Source organism: Phaseolus vulgaris, chromosome 3 (genome assembly GCF_000499845.2).
Source record: "Phaseolus vulgaris cultivar G19833 chromosome 3, P. vulgaris v2.0, whole genome shotgun sequence".
NCBI classification, from domain to species: domain Eukaryota; kingdom Viridiplantae; phylum Streptophyta; class Magnoliopsida; order Fabales; family Fabaceae; genus Phaseolus; species Phaseolus vulgaris.
In genome coordinates, this window is record NC_023757.2 from 5,338,121 (window position 1) to 5,356,109 (window position 17,989).

Genomic DNA, 17,989 nt, shown 5'->3' on the forward strand with positions numbered 1-17,989 from the left:
ATTTACATTGGAATATTTGAGGATAAAAAAGTCTTGATAATTTGAAGATATTAAAAAGTATTGTTTTAGTAATACCATGCTTTATTATGATAATTATTTTGCTCACTAATACTGATATTGTTTCCTGATATTATCATAGAAACATAAAGGCACGTATAAAGTTGAAAGTCAAAATTTTCTTATTGAGCGTGTGATAGGAAAGAGATGAAGTTAAGAAGTGAGATTCATGCAAATGAAAATTGAAGTGATATCAAACCACTCTGAACAAATATATGCAAAGAGAAAGAATATTCGAAGCGCAAACAAGTAATGCAACACATTGAAGGCTCATATCAAAATATTCCATATTGAGGGTCTTATACCAAGAAGATGATGAACAATGCAGAAAGGAAAGATTCAAGTACAAAGTTGATTTGAAGTTTCAATGTTCAAATATCTCTAAATGTGGAAGGAGTTTAAAGTCCAAAATCGTATGACATTAATTGGTCAAAACACACAATATATTGTCAAATTTTAAGTTACCTTATAGAGTGTCTAATGATAAAATGGAGATGCCAGAGTACGAGTTTCACAGAGTCAACATTCAAGGATGATTCAAGCTTTAATTATTAAAGATTTACAACCAAGTAAAGATTTCAAGACTCAAAAAACATTTAGGACATGAAAAATCTTTCAAAACAAAATGTTTCTATTTCAAGCATTTATCATGAAAGCAACGAAAAAGAAACTTGAGAATTGAGCAAAGTTAGATATAGAAGTATCAAGCCTCAACGTTAAGACTTTATACAGATAAAGAAAGAATTTGAAAGTGCAAATATATGTTGAAGACACGCAGATTGCATCAGAGCAAATGTTTCCTTTTTTAACGTCTACGCATTGATGAAGGAACAACGTGGTAGATTTCATCAACAAATTAATTTAAGAAGATTAAAGCTACAACTATCATAGTTGAGAAATAAATAGAAACAATTTGTATGATCAAGATGTGAAAGAATAAATCATAGCAAGAGTTACCATTTTGAACGTATAATAGATACTTGAAGAAAATTAATATATGAAGCTTTAAGAGTCATGTTTTGAAGACTATAAAAGACCTCGAAGGCAAAGAAAAAATATAAAGAAGAAATATACAAAATTATATACAAGTTTGTATGAAAGGTTTGCTTTATACATATTATATCTGCTTCGTAAAACATCTAGTGAGTTGGGTTGCGTGCTTAACCTTGTAAATCCTTCACTCTATGAAGTATATCATGTGAGCTTACATTGTTCTCTCTGTCGAAATCAATGTTTTTCTCATTTTTTAAGAGAGATTTTGATCTCAAGGGGGGAGATTAGGACTAGTTGCCTAGAGAGGTGTAAAATACTCATTCATGGAGAGGTTTTAAAACTTGTGTACCTAGAAAGGTGTAGAATACTCATTCTTAAAGAAATGTTAAAACTTGTGTACCAAGATAGGTGTAGAATACTCATTCCTGAAGAGGTGTTAAAACTCGTGTACCTGGAAAGGTGTAAGAATGCTTATCTTAGAGAGGTGTTAAGACTCGTTTAGTGAAAGACTCTTAAACGGGTTGCTTAAAGGGACTGGACGTAGCCCTAATTGTTGGGTCAACCAATATAAATTTGTGTTTACTTCTCTACTATATACTCCTTTAGACATGGTATTTGTTTGTTTGTTATTTTGCCAATTAAGTTCAGGCTTCATTCAATCCCCTGCTTCTTGAGCTAAAAATTAATTTTTAACTTACTTTTTTTTATACATTTTTAGCGTATAATGTAAAAAAAAAAACTATATACATACAACAACTTATTTACATGCTTATACTACAAAAATAAGAAATAATGTCGAATTATTAGGACATATGTAGTTCACTTATCTTAAAAATGGTGTTATGATATTTTTATAATAAACACAAAACTTATTATGTGAGTTGAAACTATAATTGATATAATAAGTACTTAATATCTCGGTTTAGTTTAGAACCATCACAGTAAGTTACTTACTATGTTAGTTTTAATTTCAACTAACATAGTGAGTCCTTTAATTTGTTGCACTCATTTTTTCAAAATTCAAACTCTCTTCTCCAACAACAAACTTCCCTCTTTGAAATCTAATCTTGCTCACATTTTGTGGTTGTCATTTCGTGTTATGTGGTGGTGCTCGATGTTTTGAACCCTAATCTTGATTATTCACTTGATTCTTTGTGTTTGTGGTTACTCCTCTGCGGTTGTGGTTCATGCTTCCTTTCTTCTGCTTCTTCATTTCACTCTTTTTTAGTGTTTTCTTCACTCAACATCACCAAAACCAAGTTCGTTCATTTTGTTATGTGACTTCCACTCTTAAAGATTCACCTATTGTAGATTTGAATAGTTTTCATAAAGATTTGAAATAACTCTTATAGTTTTCATGTGTTCCTAGAAGAAAATTTAATAAAGTAAGAAATTAAATGTAGTAGTAAGTAAAGTAGTATGTATCAGGTTTCATTGATGAAATTGACATCAAAGGTCACTTTCTAACTATGAAACTTTTGTTGGACATTCAAGTTGCCCTTAATAAAGCTTATTGTAATTTTATTTAGGGGAAGGGAGGGATTATATCCACTAGACATGTTAGGACTCAATAATAGAAAATTGATATCTTATATAGAGTAGGGTTGATTATAACAACTTGAGCATGATTACATTTGCGAACCAAGTTTAGGAGTTGGGGTTGGGAGTTAAATGTATAACACGTAACTAAATATGTATTTATGCTTTATATTATATTGCACTATATTATACTGCTAGCCTAATTCATTGAATTCAAATACAAAGACATGTTGCACCCAATTGAGTCAATTTCCCATACATCTTTTTGTTTAATAGGCATAATTGAACTTCATCGATAAAATTATCATGTCCAAGGACTATGTAAACACAATTGCAACTATCTCTCAAAATTAAATGCTTATTTTTCAAATAGATATTTTTAGAAACCAATAAAAAATAAGTTGAACATATATGTACTAATTCTACGAATCAATGAGAATTTGTTTTTTTATATGTTTTTTTTCCTCTATGTTGAACATGTCCTATATAGGTCATTGTCTTCCTTACCCTTTTATCATCTCTAACAAGTTCCACCACCATTTTTCATCCTACAATAAATTTCATAAAGTGGTACAACATCATCATTATTAGATTAACAATTTGAAGTAGGGAAAGTCCAATAACACCATGACTATACCTAAAATGTGGAGTTTCAACCTGCTCCTTTTAAGTTTCTTAGGACATGACAAATTAAGAGTGTATAGAATTCCAACTTGCAATGTTTTTATAAGTTATATAAAACACGAAAAATAGTTCTAGAACCTAAGGTTCATGCGTAGAACTTTCAGTTAAAACTAGAAATCAACCATATGTTGGAATCTGACCAACAAGTGTCAAGTTGGAAAAAACATCATGTTGGATTTATAATTAACAAATTTCAATATAAGCATGTATGCATACCTATTCACACAACATAAACTTCTCGTGCTCATCTAGAAAATTCTTTGTAGACATGCAATGTTATATGTTAATGTATAAATTACAATAACAAAAAAAGTTATATACATATGTAATACATACACACACTTAGATCACATTTTATAAGGATTTACAAAGTTAAAGTATTTAAGAAATTTCAACATTAGCATGTATACATGTCTATTTACACAATACACATTTTCTATATTCATCCATAAACCCTTTCTTCGACCTACAATGTCACATGCTCATGTAGTATAATCACAATAGAAAATAACGTAGAAAACACAAGAAAAATATGTCTTGTTAAAAAACTTGTAGTAAACGTGTCTCACTACAAACTACCATTTTACTCATTCTCATTTTAAATAATTTTAGTCCAAACACAAATCTTAGCTCAATAAGTCCAGAAATATTCATTGAATAATTAACTATACAACCAAATATAGGTGTGGTGCAAGAACCATCTCTCAACTTCCTCAATAATTAATGTCTTAAACCTTCAGTGAAACAAAAAAATCCTTTTCATTAATTTTTTTTACCTAATACTACAAACTACTAATAAGTTCTACCTATCATCCCACATAATTAACCTCAAATCATCCAATATAACATAATGTAAATGTTCTTACATATAATTACTCAAATTAATCAAGTGCAATTTCAATAATCTCAAATTCAACATAAGCATACATTAACTTACTCTAAATCCATTCAAAAAATTTAGAAAATTAAAAAAAAAGTAAGAATATTTAGAACTACCTATCTTATCCGAATTATACCCACAAGGCCAAGCATCCCTTCTTGCTTCTCAATAATTCTATCACGCTAATGCTATACTTCAATTTATTTCTTTATCATCATTGGACTTCATTGCCTCCTTTTTTCTCTACGGTCCCAACCCATTTATTTTGGTCCATCTACATCTCATAGTGATTTTTATATTTAAAATTAGATTATTGATAACTAATGCTGCTAAAATTATGATATGATTAAATAAAAATATATATTTGTAATGTTTATAATCAACAATATTTAATAAATTGGAACAACTTGATATCTTACATATTTTTGCTACACTTAATTAATATATATATATATATATATATATCTTAGTCGTGACGAGGATTTAAATCCTTATTATAGTTACAATGAGGTGTACAAAATCTTGCGTGCATGTCCCAATAGTGATGAGGACTAAATCCTGATGAAAGTCGTAATGAGGTTTACAAACGTCACATGCATGTCCCAATCATAACAAGGATTAAAATCTCAATCAGATCACTTAAAGATTACAAATCATCGTTGATTTAATTTCTCTACACTGATTTCATTGCAGCTCATGCACCGAACATCAGTTCCAATTTAATGGCTTGAATAATCCAAGTGTTTTTAGTTTAGACTTTTAGAATTCAAAATGTAATGTACTTCCACCACTTGGACAATTGATTTATTTGTGCATCAAAACATTAATGTGAATGTAGAAAAATGGAGTGGAATGAGTTTTTTGGTTGAATGCTAGGGTGAGAATTGTTTGGTTGAATGATTTGTTGTGACATCAAAAGCTTGCAACAAAGGTGTCCACTAAAGCTACACTTTTAAAGTTGAAATTGTAAACATAGACACACATGCCACGTGTGGAGACCACAATTTGGTTTTGGAACCAAACTAAACCTTGGTTTTCTTGCTTGCAATGACAACACTACGAGGGCGAGGAAGAGGAATAGTCTCAACCAGATACACTCTTTCCTTTGATGAATTTGAAGGCGAATTAGAGAGGCTTAAGCAATATAAGGTAAAAAAGAAATGTATCGCTCTACAAACAACGCCAAAATGCTCTAGCCAAAATACCTCAGTATTATTTGTAGGACTTCTAACTAGAGCATTCAAAGTTCTTCCTTTGTTCATAGTAAGAGGGGTATTTTAAAAACCCTAGTTAGATGTTCTATTATCCTTTTAATCTTAAGTAATCATTATGTTTGAATTTTTTTCAATCATTTTCAAGTACCATAAGCAAATATTCCCTTATTTTTGTTTAAGATTTTGGGTAGTTTTATTGAATCTTTCTGTTAATGATTAATATAGCCTATAACTGACTATTTAGATAAGTTACCTTCCTTTTTAGCTAAACCATCTTCTATCACTCTTCATGCATGTTTCAATTGCACATTTTGCACATATTTTATTTTCTTCTTTAAATGTTCCTTAGGGGAAGTATTTACCTTCAGAGAACATTTTAATCATACTTTTGGATATTCATGCCTCCATTTTCCTTATAGCATCTATTTTTACTAAAAGTAGTGATTCAAGTAAAATATAGGGATAACAATACGGGTTGACCCGATCCATTTTGACTGTCTTGCATTTTACTCGTAAAAAGTGACTCAGGATGGACCGACCTGCATAAGAATTGTGGGTTAGTTTTGTTGGTTTGCCTCAAATCATGATTGGCCTATGAGCTTGTAAGTCAACCTGCATAAGACAAATCTTAAAAAAACAACATGGAGAAGTTGTAACAATAATTTTATTTTAATGTTTCACATCTTTATTGTATACTAAGAGTATATCATAGACATTAAATTTCAAGTAAGCTAAAATAAACATAAGATTAACATCTATATGAAATAAATATGTCAAAGTTAAATCTTTCATGAATAAGGAAACATAAAAAGAAATTATTATTTAATATACTAAAAAACTATAATAATTAACCATCATCTCGCCTTGACTTCAAAAACATCATTGTTGTTTTGTTTCAATAACATTGAATTATAGTAGATTTTTTTTGTTGCGGGTTATGCGGACTAACCTGCCTCACCCCTTCTTTGGCTCACATAGACGGTGGATTATGTGGAGTGGGCCTAAGCGAATTAGTGAGTTAAAATACTTTCCTCCCCACGTTTTTTCTAGCGGGCTGGAGGGTCAGCTTGTATTGCCCAACCCACATTGCCATCCATAATAAAATATAATTAAATGTTATAACTACTATTTTAATATAGTATCAAAACCATAAAAACTTATCCTAGTCGATATTATCGTGTCACAAACATCTATTCCCTTTTTTCCTATACTTAATGTCCTTGGTGTAAACACATTCTTGATGTGAGGAAGTGTGTCGAAAATCATACATCAAATAAAGATAAGACTAAATTATACATATAAGTGACTTTACGGTATTGTGAGATTGAGTTAAATTTAAATTTCACTACCTTAAGATAAGTTAGGTACTTAGAAAACTAAAAAAAAAAAAAAGTTGGAAAAGAAAATAGGTGCGTATGAAAAGAAATTATAACTTTGTAAGTACTTGTGTCAAGTTTTGGTCCATAACTTCATGGGCCCAGAAAGCCCATTAACCTCTGGAAAAAGAAAAACATAAAAGCAAAAAACCCTCCGTTTGAAAACTTGGGTTATTTTCATGTCTTGAGAATCCAGATAACACAGCATTTCACTCCATTCTCCACTCTATCTAGGGTTTCCTACCATTTTCCTCAATTCGAAAGCTTCGATTTTTTCTTCTCCTCCAATTTCTCGTCTACCCAATCGCCACGCGAATTTGTCAGTCCCGATTTCCTTCTCTGCAAGCCGTCAGTCCCGATTTCCTTCCCTGAAAGCGGTGCGTTAAAAGTGGACCAACGAAAATAAGTTCAATTTGTTTTGTTATTGTTGTTCTGGTGAATGAATTGTCGATTGTTATTGGTTTCAGAATTGGTCGCATGTGAAGGAGGAACATGTATTCTTCACGAGGGAGTGGCGGTTACGGCCAATCATACACGGGTCAATCCGCATATGCCCAGAACGTGAGTGGGTTCATTTCTTCTGTTTTTATCAAGTTCAACGTCTTTCTGATTGATTTGCAGTTTCTTTTCCTTCAAGATTTGTACTCCCTTAAGAATAAACGCTTATCTTTCCCTTGTATTTTTAATTTTCAACCACAGGATTGAGAATATGCAATTTCTGGTGGTATTCGAATTTATCATCTTTCAATATTTGAATCCCTTATCTTAAATAGTTTGTGATTTTTAGCATTGTAATTTTCTAGTTTGGTAGAATATTTAGTTGATTTGAATTTTGTGTTTGCAGCTGGGAGCTAATTACTCTGGGAGTTCCGTTGGAGGACATGATGTGGGTCAGCATTCCGTGGCTTCTAGGCATTCAACAATATTAGGTGGTTCTCAGGAAGTTGATGTTAGTGGGTACAGGGCTCATACATCCACTGGTGCACAGTATGGGGGACAGTATAGTTCTGTTTATGGCTCGGTTGCTTTGAGCAGTGCGCAGCAGGTCAGTGTGTTATTTGTTATTTATTGATGAACAGGAAGTTTGTTAATATTTTGATGTGAACGTTGTTATGATCAAGTACCTGGGTTCTTGGATTAGCCTTGAGATAATTGTTTATCTTGTTAATGAACTATCCCAGCAACAGGGAAACTTGGGACCTTGTTAATGAATCTGATGCCCATGTGTTAAATTTTTTATTCAAGGGCTTTAATGTAGGGAGAGAGAACTACACGGGTCTTTTAAGGTGCTGTGTCTGCATTGCTTCATTTCACACTAACTCTTTGTTCTTTAACCTGTCTTCTTGATCTTGATGCCCCATATTTTCTTCTCTCTGTAACGAAATGTGCGGGAAACTGATTTTTAATAACTTTTATACAGGTCCCATCATTGAGTACCAAGGGTTCTGCATCATCAGCCTTAGATAGTCGTGGAGGTTATGCTTTGGGTGTCTCTGATTCACCAAAGTTTGCTTCCGGAGATTATGTTTCCTCCTCAAGCCATGGATATGGTCACAAAACTGAACAATTGTATGGTGAAAAAGGTTTGGAGTATTCTGGAATAGATAGGAGGCAATATGGTGAACGACAGAGTGGTTATATTGGTAGGGACTTGACAAGTGATCCAGCTGGAAGATATGCTGCTGATCCTGTTGGATTTAGTCATCAACGTCAGGTGGATACTTGCTCAAAAAATATTGTGTTAGCTTTCTTGGTTTGAGTATCTATTTGCAAAATAAAATGAAGAAAACTACCTCTCTTGCATTGTTTATTTTTTATTTTTTATTATAACGTAATCATGTTGCCTTTTTTATGCTCAGCAGTCAGAAATATATGACCGAATTGATCAGGCAGCTTTGCTTCGACAAGAGCAGTTGCTGAAAGCTCAGTCTCTGCAAGCTGCATCACTAGATGGGGGTGCTAGGTATTTTATATTGTTTCTGAATGAATGTGCAGTAGATGTTTGTGTAATATTTTTTTTTTCAATCCTAACAAACTTCTTAAACTAATGGAGTACATCTGTCCACTGTGGTTATAAAATGTAAGACTTTGAGTTGCCTTTTGAATTTCTGATGAAACTCGATAGCAGTTAATCAACAGTGCCTAACTATATTAAATGGTAATAATATTTCTCCCTACACTAAGTAGCAACACGTTTCTGGCAGACAAGCTGATTATCTTGCAGCTAGGGCTGCTGCTAGTCGTCACCCCACTCAAGATCTTGTGTCCTATGGAGGAAGGATGGATTCTGATCCTCGTGGTTCATCCATGCTAAGTGCTACTTCTTATGGTGGACAACATGCACCATCAATATTAGGGGCAGCTCCAAGGAGAAATGTGGATGATCTTTTGTATTCTCAAAATGCTTCAAATCCTGGTTATGGAGTGAGCCTACCTCCTGGTAGGGACTATGCTAGTGGGAAAGGTCTTCATGGGAATGCCATGGAGTTAGACTACCCAGGAAATGTGCTGCCACATGGTGGGCATACTGATCGCAAAGATGACCGAGCCAGCTATCTACGAGAATTTGAGCTAAGGGAAGAAGAGCGGCGCCGGGAGCGCTTGCGTGAGAGAGAGAGGGACAGAGAAAAGGAGAAAGAACGATTGCGAGAACGGGAACGAGAAAGGGAACGTGAAAGGGATCGCATTATGGAGCGGCGTGAGAAGGAGAGGGAGCGTGAGCGCAAACGTGCAGCTGAAACTAAGCATGATCGAACTCCAGCGAGATCCTCCAAGGATCCCCGTGTTACTTCAAAAGATCTCCGTGGGTCATCTTTGACAAAGGAAGGGAGATCTTCTCGACGGGACTCCCCACATCATGGTGCTTTACATAGGTGGATCTTAATGATTTTTCTATTACTGTGTCCTGCTCTGGTTCTGAATATCTAGCTGCTTGTATATCTTGCAGCCTTTTGTAACTAACTAAATGTTCTGTTATGCTGAAGGCACCATTCACCTGTTAAAGAAAAACGGAGAGAATATGTCTGCAAGGTAAAAAGGAAATAAGAACTTAGTATTAGTTGCTCCATCATTATAAGAATGTTCCTCATCAAGGAGCTAGTTGTGCTGCTGTTTTTCCTCTGGAGATCTGGGTTAGGGTTTGATTGATTAGACTTGGTATTTCCTGTAATGTTTTACACTTTATCCTTGTGTTGGTTTTGTTTTATCTTAAACCACTTCTGTTCTCAATCTGTTCACATGGTTCAATTCAATGATGATGGGCACATTTCAGTTGCCTTCGTTCCTGTTATCTTTTCAGTCAATCCATTTTGGGTTTGAATCCTCAGGGTACTTGTTTTCTTTTGGGCCATAATTTATTCTACCCTGTTACTTTTTGTCCCATCTTTATGGTTTCTTCTCAGTTATTCCACCTGGTAGTTCGTGACTTCCTTTTGTTCCTTCTATTGTTACCCACTTATCCCTGTGCCATATCCCTCTGCCATATTTTGGGATGCTTTTGTAATAGCGGACCTGGAGATCAATCAAATAGAGGGGGAACAATAGTTTTTTAGAATATCTTATCGATGCTGCATTTCAATTATGCTCCACGTCTTCTGCAAAGAATATTTTTTACGCCTTCTTCAATGAAAATGAATTGATTTCTTGCAGTTGAGACTTAATTCATGGTTTCATATTGTTTATTGTTGCATGATTGGAAAACAGATTAAATTTTCATTTTCTGAACTGCATGAACAGGTATACCCAGCCCGTTTGGTAGATGTTGAGAGGGACTATCTTTTGATAGATAAGCGATACCCCCGACTCTTTGTCTCTCCTGAATTCTCCAAGGTATATTGATAATATTGCCATATTTGTTAATAGTTATATATTTTGGGGGAAATAATTGCTTTGCTTTTTGTTTATGAAAAGCTCTCCCAGAAGCATGAGTAAAAGCTTTTTCAGTAGTTAGCTACCCGAAATTGCTTTTTACTTCTTTGATGACAGGGCCTTGATATTGATTTGAAGTTATTTGTAATTTTTTTCAGGCTATTGTGAACTGGCCAAAGGAAAACCTTAAATTGTCTATTCATACTCCTGTCAGGTGCCCCTATCCTCATCTGTGTCACACAGTTGTATTATTACAAAATATTATATTATGCTTCTAAGGTGTATTATATCTTGAGAATTTGCATTTTCTTTGCTGGTCTACCTTTTCTTTGAGTAGCCTGTGTATCCTGAATACTCATTGTGAACTAGCCGGCCGTGACCATTTTGATTTTTGAGAGGAAATCTTTTTGAGTGGGACACTATTGTGGTCTACCTTTACATTATTATTGGTTTTAGAAAAAAATTGAATGTATTCCTGACAATTGCAAAATATTTGCATTTTTAAAACTATTTTCTCCTATTTTGATTCATGTTTATAATCATTTCTGCATTTTCTGGCATGTGTTTGGTAACTCATTGCATTTGAAAAATTAAAAGGAAAACCAACAATGTTTTTGAGCAGTTTTGAGCACGAGTATGTTGAAGAAGAAAGTGCTACTGAGCCTAGAGACTCCACCAGCAAGCTTTTGCTGGGACAATCTCCAAATTCAGAACCAGGAAATACAGTGTGGAATGCTAAAGTATGTTGTTCACCACTGAATTGTAGTCTATGTTTTTCTCTATTTTATATCTTGTGTTACACTAAATTGAGTTAAATGATAGTTATTATGGTTGTGTTATTGTATGGATAATCTAATTGTGTTTTCTTATTCTGTACTTCACTTTAGAACATTTGTTTAATATCAGTGGTAGGTTTTTGCATCCTGAATTTTATCAAGATATGCTGGCTTGTAAACTGGGTTTTTGCTGTTGCTTAGCCTCGGTCTATATTTTTGTTTTGATCATATTAATCCATGTTCAGTTGGGCAATGGGTGATATAGTGTTTTGAGAAAAGTTGAACATAATGATATGAAGGCCATATGTTGTTAAGTTTAAACATGAGTATGTTGTGATAGCACTTGTTGGGTGTTAAGAATCATGCCCTAATACTGTGATACTAAAGCTCTAAATATTTTTGTTAGATCTGGAATGCAGTATGTGGTTGATATTTATTTCCTTAAATTAAAGGAAGTCAATTATTGTACATTGCAAACTAAATTGGCACACAGAGAGATATGCAGATGATTGGATAAAATTCAGTTTATTAATTTATTTTGTTAAAACTCTATCGTGATTTTATGAACTTCATATGATTTTCTCTTTTATGGGATTAATTAATACGAGCTGTTTTTGCGAACATGCTTATACACAACCTGCCTTTTTACCCCTCAGCCCTATTATTTGTTATTCATTACTTTAGGTTTTGAAACATCTGGATCTGTGGTAATGGTATCTGTAATTGGGTAATGTATTTTTTGAAGATGTCTGCAAATATCAGAAACAGGTTGTCTGTGGGCCTTGTTATCCATGATAGCATCAATATCTTCACTAATGAAAATATAGAATTCTACTGTTTTAAATTTTAGCAAATTCTTCTAAAGTAGAAGTAGTTCTGATATATATTTTTTTCAGAACAGAGTTGCATGAGGCTCCTTTTTTAAAATTTCACTGTGCTAGGTATTTTTACAAGAAAGTTTGCCTGAAAGTGTCTACCACCACCATAATTGGGATTGGCTACATGCATCACCATTTGTATTAGTTAAAGACTAAATCTTCAAAAATATTATTAACCGCTGGATCCCTCTAAACCATGGTAGTAGAATCGAGATACAAGTAGTGTATCGGAGAGCTGATATTATGAATCGTAAATCGTTTCGTATCGTAAATCGTAAGATTCATAAACATTAAAAAATTTAATATATACTTAAATATATAAGATATGTATACATGCAAGATACAATAAATTATATATATGTATATATATACCACACAATTTCACCAAAACAACCTCTATGGTGCATACATGTTATTAAACAAATTATGTCTATCTTTTTTTATTTACTCATTTTTTAAAATTCACACTGATTCACACAATACTGAATCGTTTCGTTTCGGGATTCAGCGATTCTTTGTGCGAATCGCATGATACAACTAAGATTCAGGAACGAAAAAGATTCTTCACGTATCGTGGGAGGGTGAAACCGTATCGTTTCGTAAGATACGTATCGTGAATCGTAAGATACTAACTACTATGCTCTAAACACCATGGATTCTATTTTCCTCACTGATGCCTCCAGTGACCTTTGTATCCGTTTATTGGTGTTGTGTATTTGGCTTACCTTATGATGAATGGACCGGGCTTTATATACAAAGTATTTATCGGGTTTGATAAATTATCTTGTGTTGTCACTCTTTCAGATAATCTTGATGAATGGCCTTAGTAGGTCTGTACTGGAAGAGCTATCATCTGACAGAATTGTTGATGATCGCATCCCTCACATGTGCAATTTCCTTAGATTTGCGGTTCTTAAGAAGGATCATTCATTCATGGCAGTTGGTGGTCCTTGGAGACCTGTGGATGGGGTTGATCCATCTATTGACAATAACTCCTTAATCAAAACTGCTCTAAGGTTCATGCCCTATGATATGATTATTGGTGTTAAATTTGTGTTCTCTACTGCTGGACTAATGAAAAATTAGTCATATTTTTCAGATATGCAAAGGAAGTTCTTCAACTTGACTTGCAGAATTGTCAACGGTGGAATCCTTTTATTGAGGTACAAGTTTTCTTGTTGATACTATTCATTGGTTTTTCAGTTTGCTTATTCTTTTTCTTTATCTTTGTTCTTAAACCATCTACGAGTACCTTTTTAATACGGTCATCTTATGTATTCATTTATAGTGTATGCCTGCCTGATTGAAACTTCATCAAAGCATGTCACATTTTTAAGTTTGTGTTTGTTATATTTTTTGGCTTTTAAGAGGAACAAGATTTTTACATTTTTTTTGTTTAATCTGCTTTTTTATATGTAGTTGTTGTGACCGTTTCTTTATTGTAATATTTTTATTATAAGATTATGGTTGTCTCTTGTTTATTTTTAAAATGCTTACTTTTCACTGTGAAAGTTTAGTTACTGAAAGCTTTAAAATTCCCAGATACATTATGATAGAATTGGCAAAGATGGTTTCTTTAGCCACAAGGAAATCACTGTTCTTTATGTTCCTGATTTGTCGGACTGCCTCCCTTCGTTGGATGAATGGCGTGACAAATGGCTTGCCCACAAGAAAGCTGTGGCTGAAAGAGAACATCAACTTTCTTTGAAAAAAGAGGTCTGTATTTGTTGCTAGAGGTCATTATGTTCATGATTTATTAGTTGACATAATTGTAGTGCTGAATGTTTTCCATGTTATCTCTTATATTTTATTTTCTCGGTTATTTTTTAGAAACTAAGAGATAGCAAGGAAGTACCTAAAGGTGAGCGGCTAGTCCCTTCACTTTCCTTTGCATGACATGGGAACTTCTTCATGTCACCCTGATTTTTTACATATTAACTGTGATTGGTTTTCCTTTTTTAATTATAATAATTAGATAAATCAGATAAAAGGAAGGATTCTGCTCCATCAGGACAGTCGGATGTAAAGAAAAAAGAGAAAGGTGGTAATACTGTTAAGGAAGAAATTGAAAAACCTGGAGTGGATAACAATAAAACCACCAAAAATGAAGGTTCTGACAATGGTGATGAAGGCAAGAGTGCTGAGAAAAAGATGGGGGAGACTGCTTCTGGCCAAACGACAAGTGGTGTGAAGTCTGTGAAAAAGAAGATTATAAAGAGGATTGTGAAACAGAAAGTTGCTACTAAGGGAAATGCCTCCAAACAAATAAACAAATCAGGTGAAAAAGATGTTGCTGACAAAGTGACAACATCCAGTGTTACTGATCAGGATGACAAATCCTTGGTTGATCCCACTGGGGTAAAAAACTTAGTTGCTGAGGATGTGTCTGTCCAGAAAACTGATGGTGAGGAGAGGAAAGATAAGCAAATGAATAGTATTGAAGCTAAACCTCAAAACAATTCAGATACATCTGTAAACGTAGTTGCTAGTGATCCTGCTGTGAAAACAACAAAGAAGAAGAAAATTATTAAGCGGGTACCTAAAAAGAAGGTGGTGGGCGATGCCTCTAAATCTCTAGTTTCTGAGCCTAAAAAGGATGAGGGGAATCAAGGAGAAGATGGTACCCAGAGCTCTGGCAAGCAGATTGCAGAACCAACTACAGTAGGGACTGAGGTGAAGAAAACAGTGAAGGTAGTTCCTAAGAAAAAGATAAAAACACCTGCCTGTAAGAAGCAAGATGAAACTGCTGATTCAAATAAAACGGAAAATATATCTGACATAAATGAAGAGGGGAATGTGGTCCCTGTTCAAGCACAGAATGACACACAGAGCACTGGTAAACAGACTGCCAATGCTGATGCCACATTGGTGACAGAGGTGAAGAAAACTGGGAAGCTTGTCCCTAAAATCCAATCAAAGTCCCCTGTATCTGAAAAGTTAGACAATGCAGCTGATTCCAGTAAAACCGAAACGAAGTCTGATAATGATGACAAGAAGGAAGAAAGAGGAGCTGGTGAAAAAAGTGGCACAAAGACAGACAAGCAGAAAGCCTCTGATAAAGATGTTAACAATGTAAAGGGTAAAGTGAAACAGGGGGACAAGTCAAATGAGAGGGATGGAAAAGACGAAGCTAAAAGCAAACCTAGTAAGGAAGTGAAGGAAAAGAGGAAGTCTGATGAACCTCCTAGACACGCTGGATTTATTCTTCAAACGAAAACGACTAAAGATTCTAAAGTATGGTACTTCAACTTGAGTATAAAATGTGTGCCACTGGTACATTAATGCATTATGTACTCGGTCTAATTTGTAAATTTTGGTACAGATGCGATCACTGTCACTGTCACTGGATTCATTGCTTGATTATACAGACAAAGATGTTGAAGAATCAACTCTTGAGGTATGCCTATATGATTCTGTTTGCTATCCATTGTAATAGTATTTTCCTTCATTGAATTATGTCTTAATGGAACTGTTTCTGATTCCAAATTTATATTGCTTGTTTCTGGATTATTGGTTTTGCAGCTTTCATTGTTTGCTGAATCATTTTATGAAATGCTTCAGTTTCAAATGGGCAGTAGAATTTTGACATTCCTTCAGGTTATTTACTCCCCTTTTATCATAGTTTTTAACTGACTTGATTCTTCAAAGACAGCCTTATCTACAATTTTGTTTACCATTTTTCTTCAGAAACTGCGTATGAAATTTGTTATCAAAAGAAATCAGAGAAAGAGGCAGCGGGAAGACGAGAATGAGAAGGATGACGTGAACAAATCCTCCCCGGTCAAGCGTCAAAAGGGAGATGATCCTTCTGTGAAGAGTGAGCCCACGGATATGGACACTAATCCAACCCATTTAGATGATGAGAAAGCTGTTTCTGAGAATGATAATTCTAATAATGATAAGGAGGATGTTGTGAAGATGGAAGATGAATCAGATGAGGAAGAAGATCCAGAGGAGGATCCTGAAGAATATGAGGAAATGGAAAATGGTAGTCCCAAGCACGATGCATCCGCGGACAGAAATGATGAGCAAGAAGTGAATGCAGATATTAAACCTGAAAATATCACTAATGATAAAGCAACTGATGAAACTTCTAAAGGGGAGATAAAGGTTAAAGACGAGGTGCAAGAATCCAAGGCCGATGCTCAGTTGAAAGAAGAAAAGGATGACACTAAAAAAGAAACACCTGCTGTTAAGGAGGTTGTTGTGGACAGAGAACTGTTGCAGGTATTTTCTTGTACACTGTTAACACTTTGGACACTTTGGTATATTTATTCTTTTTGTTCGTTTATATCTAATCCGTCTACATTTGGATTTTGGATGAAATAATTATTCGATATGATTTATGACAGGCTTTCCGGTTTTTTGATCGTAACCGTGTTGGGTACATCAGGGTAAGCACTGCGTTCTTTATTAGGTTGGTTTTCAGCCTTCCTAAAAAATGATGAGAAATGTTGTTTCTTTACAGGTTGAAGATATGAGAATAGTCATCCATAATATGGGGATGTTCCTTTCGCACAGGGATGTCAAGGTGAGAAAATCTCTGAAGGTTCTTCGTTTGTTCAGCAAATTTGTCTTATGCCTCTCATGGTCGTTTATTCTGTCATTCTATAAAAGCAGGAACTTGTACAAAGTGCATTGTTGGAGAGCAACACTGGGAGGGACGACCGAATTCTTTATAATAAGTTGGTGCGGATGAGTGATATTTGATACCCCCTTTGGGTCTTTTATTGACTATGAGAAACACTGGATGCTGTTTTGGGATAAATTAAAGTTTATTTTGTAATTACAGTTGGAACTACTTTTGTATTTTTGTGATTGTTGAAGTAGCTGGTAATGTTTTCATTTTTGAGATTAAAACCTTCACTGGTGTTTACAAAATCCAAGTTACACAGGATTATACTTCCAAGTTCATGACAGTAAACTTTTCTGACTACTTTTAATCTCTTGTTACTTTTTTCTTTATTTTTTCATGGCATGCTACTTTTGTATTGATGGGTTGGATTTTTGAATAAACAAAATCTTCACTAGATCAAATCATTACCTGAAAAATGTTTTGGTTTTAAGGTTGAAATCATTTTTCTTTAGATTTTTTTTGGAGTATACCATATTACCGATATGAAACTATTTTGAGGTATGATGGGTTGATTCTCTTGTCGTTATCAATATTAGTTAATACTCATTGGATATTTTGGTGATCAAATTCTTACCTGCACAACAAAATGGTGCTGTAAATATAAGAATATGTCATTTTTAAATTTTTTTTTGTATGAGAAGTGTTATTTACGATTTTTTTTTGACAACGATCAAGACATTTCATACACGTTTACACAACTTACTGTGCTAATATACTGCACGCATGATGACACTCTTTTCTGTTTAGTTATTTGACCCTACACTCTTTTCATTTACTTCTCAATTAATAGCATACGATCCGAAACTTGTCAGCTTCATTTTATACTTGAAAACTTATATTTTTAAAAATCTGTATAGTGATTTAATGGTGTTTATTCTTCATTCCAAAGTGGTGTGAAATCATAATTTACTTTGAAAGTTCCTTAAATATTTCTAATGAAAGAACCAACAAATAACCCTTTGTACTTCAAGAAAACAAATCCAAGTTCAACGATAGTTGTTTTTTTTTATCAGAAAAAAAATTAATAAAATTAAAATAAGAGTGGTTCAACTCGTATACATCATACTAAGAAGAAATTTGATTCTTAAT

General features: G+C 33.9%; 1 protein-coding gene across 3 annotated transcripts; it reads left to right on the top strand.

Annotated features, from left to right (window-relative positions):
• The first annotated feature begins 6,897 nt into the window (after window positions 1-6,897).
• Window positions 6,898-17,200, top strand: LOC137806405 (protein SHORT ROOT IN SALT MEDIUM 1). 3 transcript variants are annotated; one of them, XM_068606513.1, is made up of 21 exons: window positions 6,898-7,120; window positions 7,211-7,304; window positions 7,588-7,788; window positions 8,164-8,457; window positions 8,603-8,706; window positions 8,948-9,616; window positions 9,728-9,773; window positions 10,479-10,571; window positions 10,769-10,824; window positions 11,233-11,350; window positions 13,069-13,280; window positions 13,364-13,427; window positions 13,807-13,980; window positions 14,095-14,125; window positions 14,240-15,498; window positions 15,587-15,661; window positions 15,787-15,861; window positions 15,952-16,491; window positions 16,617-16,658; window positions 16,733-16,795; window positions 16,885-17,200. In XM_068606513.1, the coding sequence occupies exons 2-21, from the start codon at window positions 7,236-7,238 to the stop codon at window positions 16,972-16,974; spliced, it is 4,275 nt and encodes a 1,424-aa protein (XP_068462614.1). In that variant the 5' UTR covers window positions 6,898-7,120; window positions 7,211-7,235; the 3' UTR covers window positions 16,975-17,200. The 3 variants fall into 3 exon arrangements, with proteins under 3 accessions (XP_068462614.1, XP_068462617.1, XP_068462616.1); XM_068606516.1 differs by having other exon boundaries at window positions 6,904-7,120; window positions 8,606-8,706; XM_068606515.1 differs by having other exon boundaries at window positions 6,951-7,091.
• The last annotated feature ends 789 nt before the right edge of the window (window positions 17,201-17,989 follow it).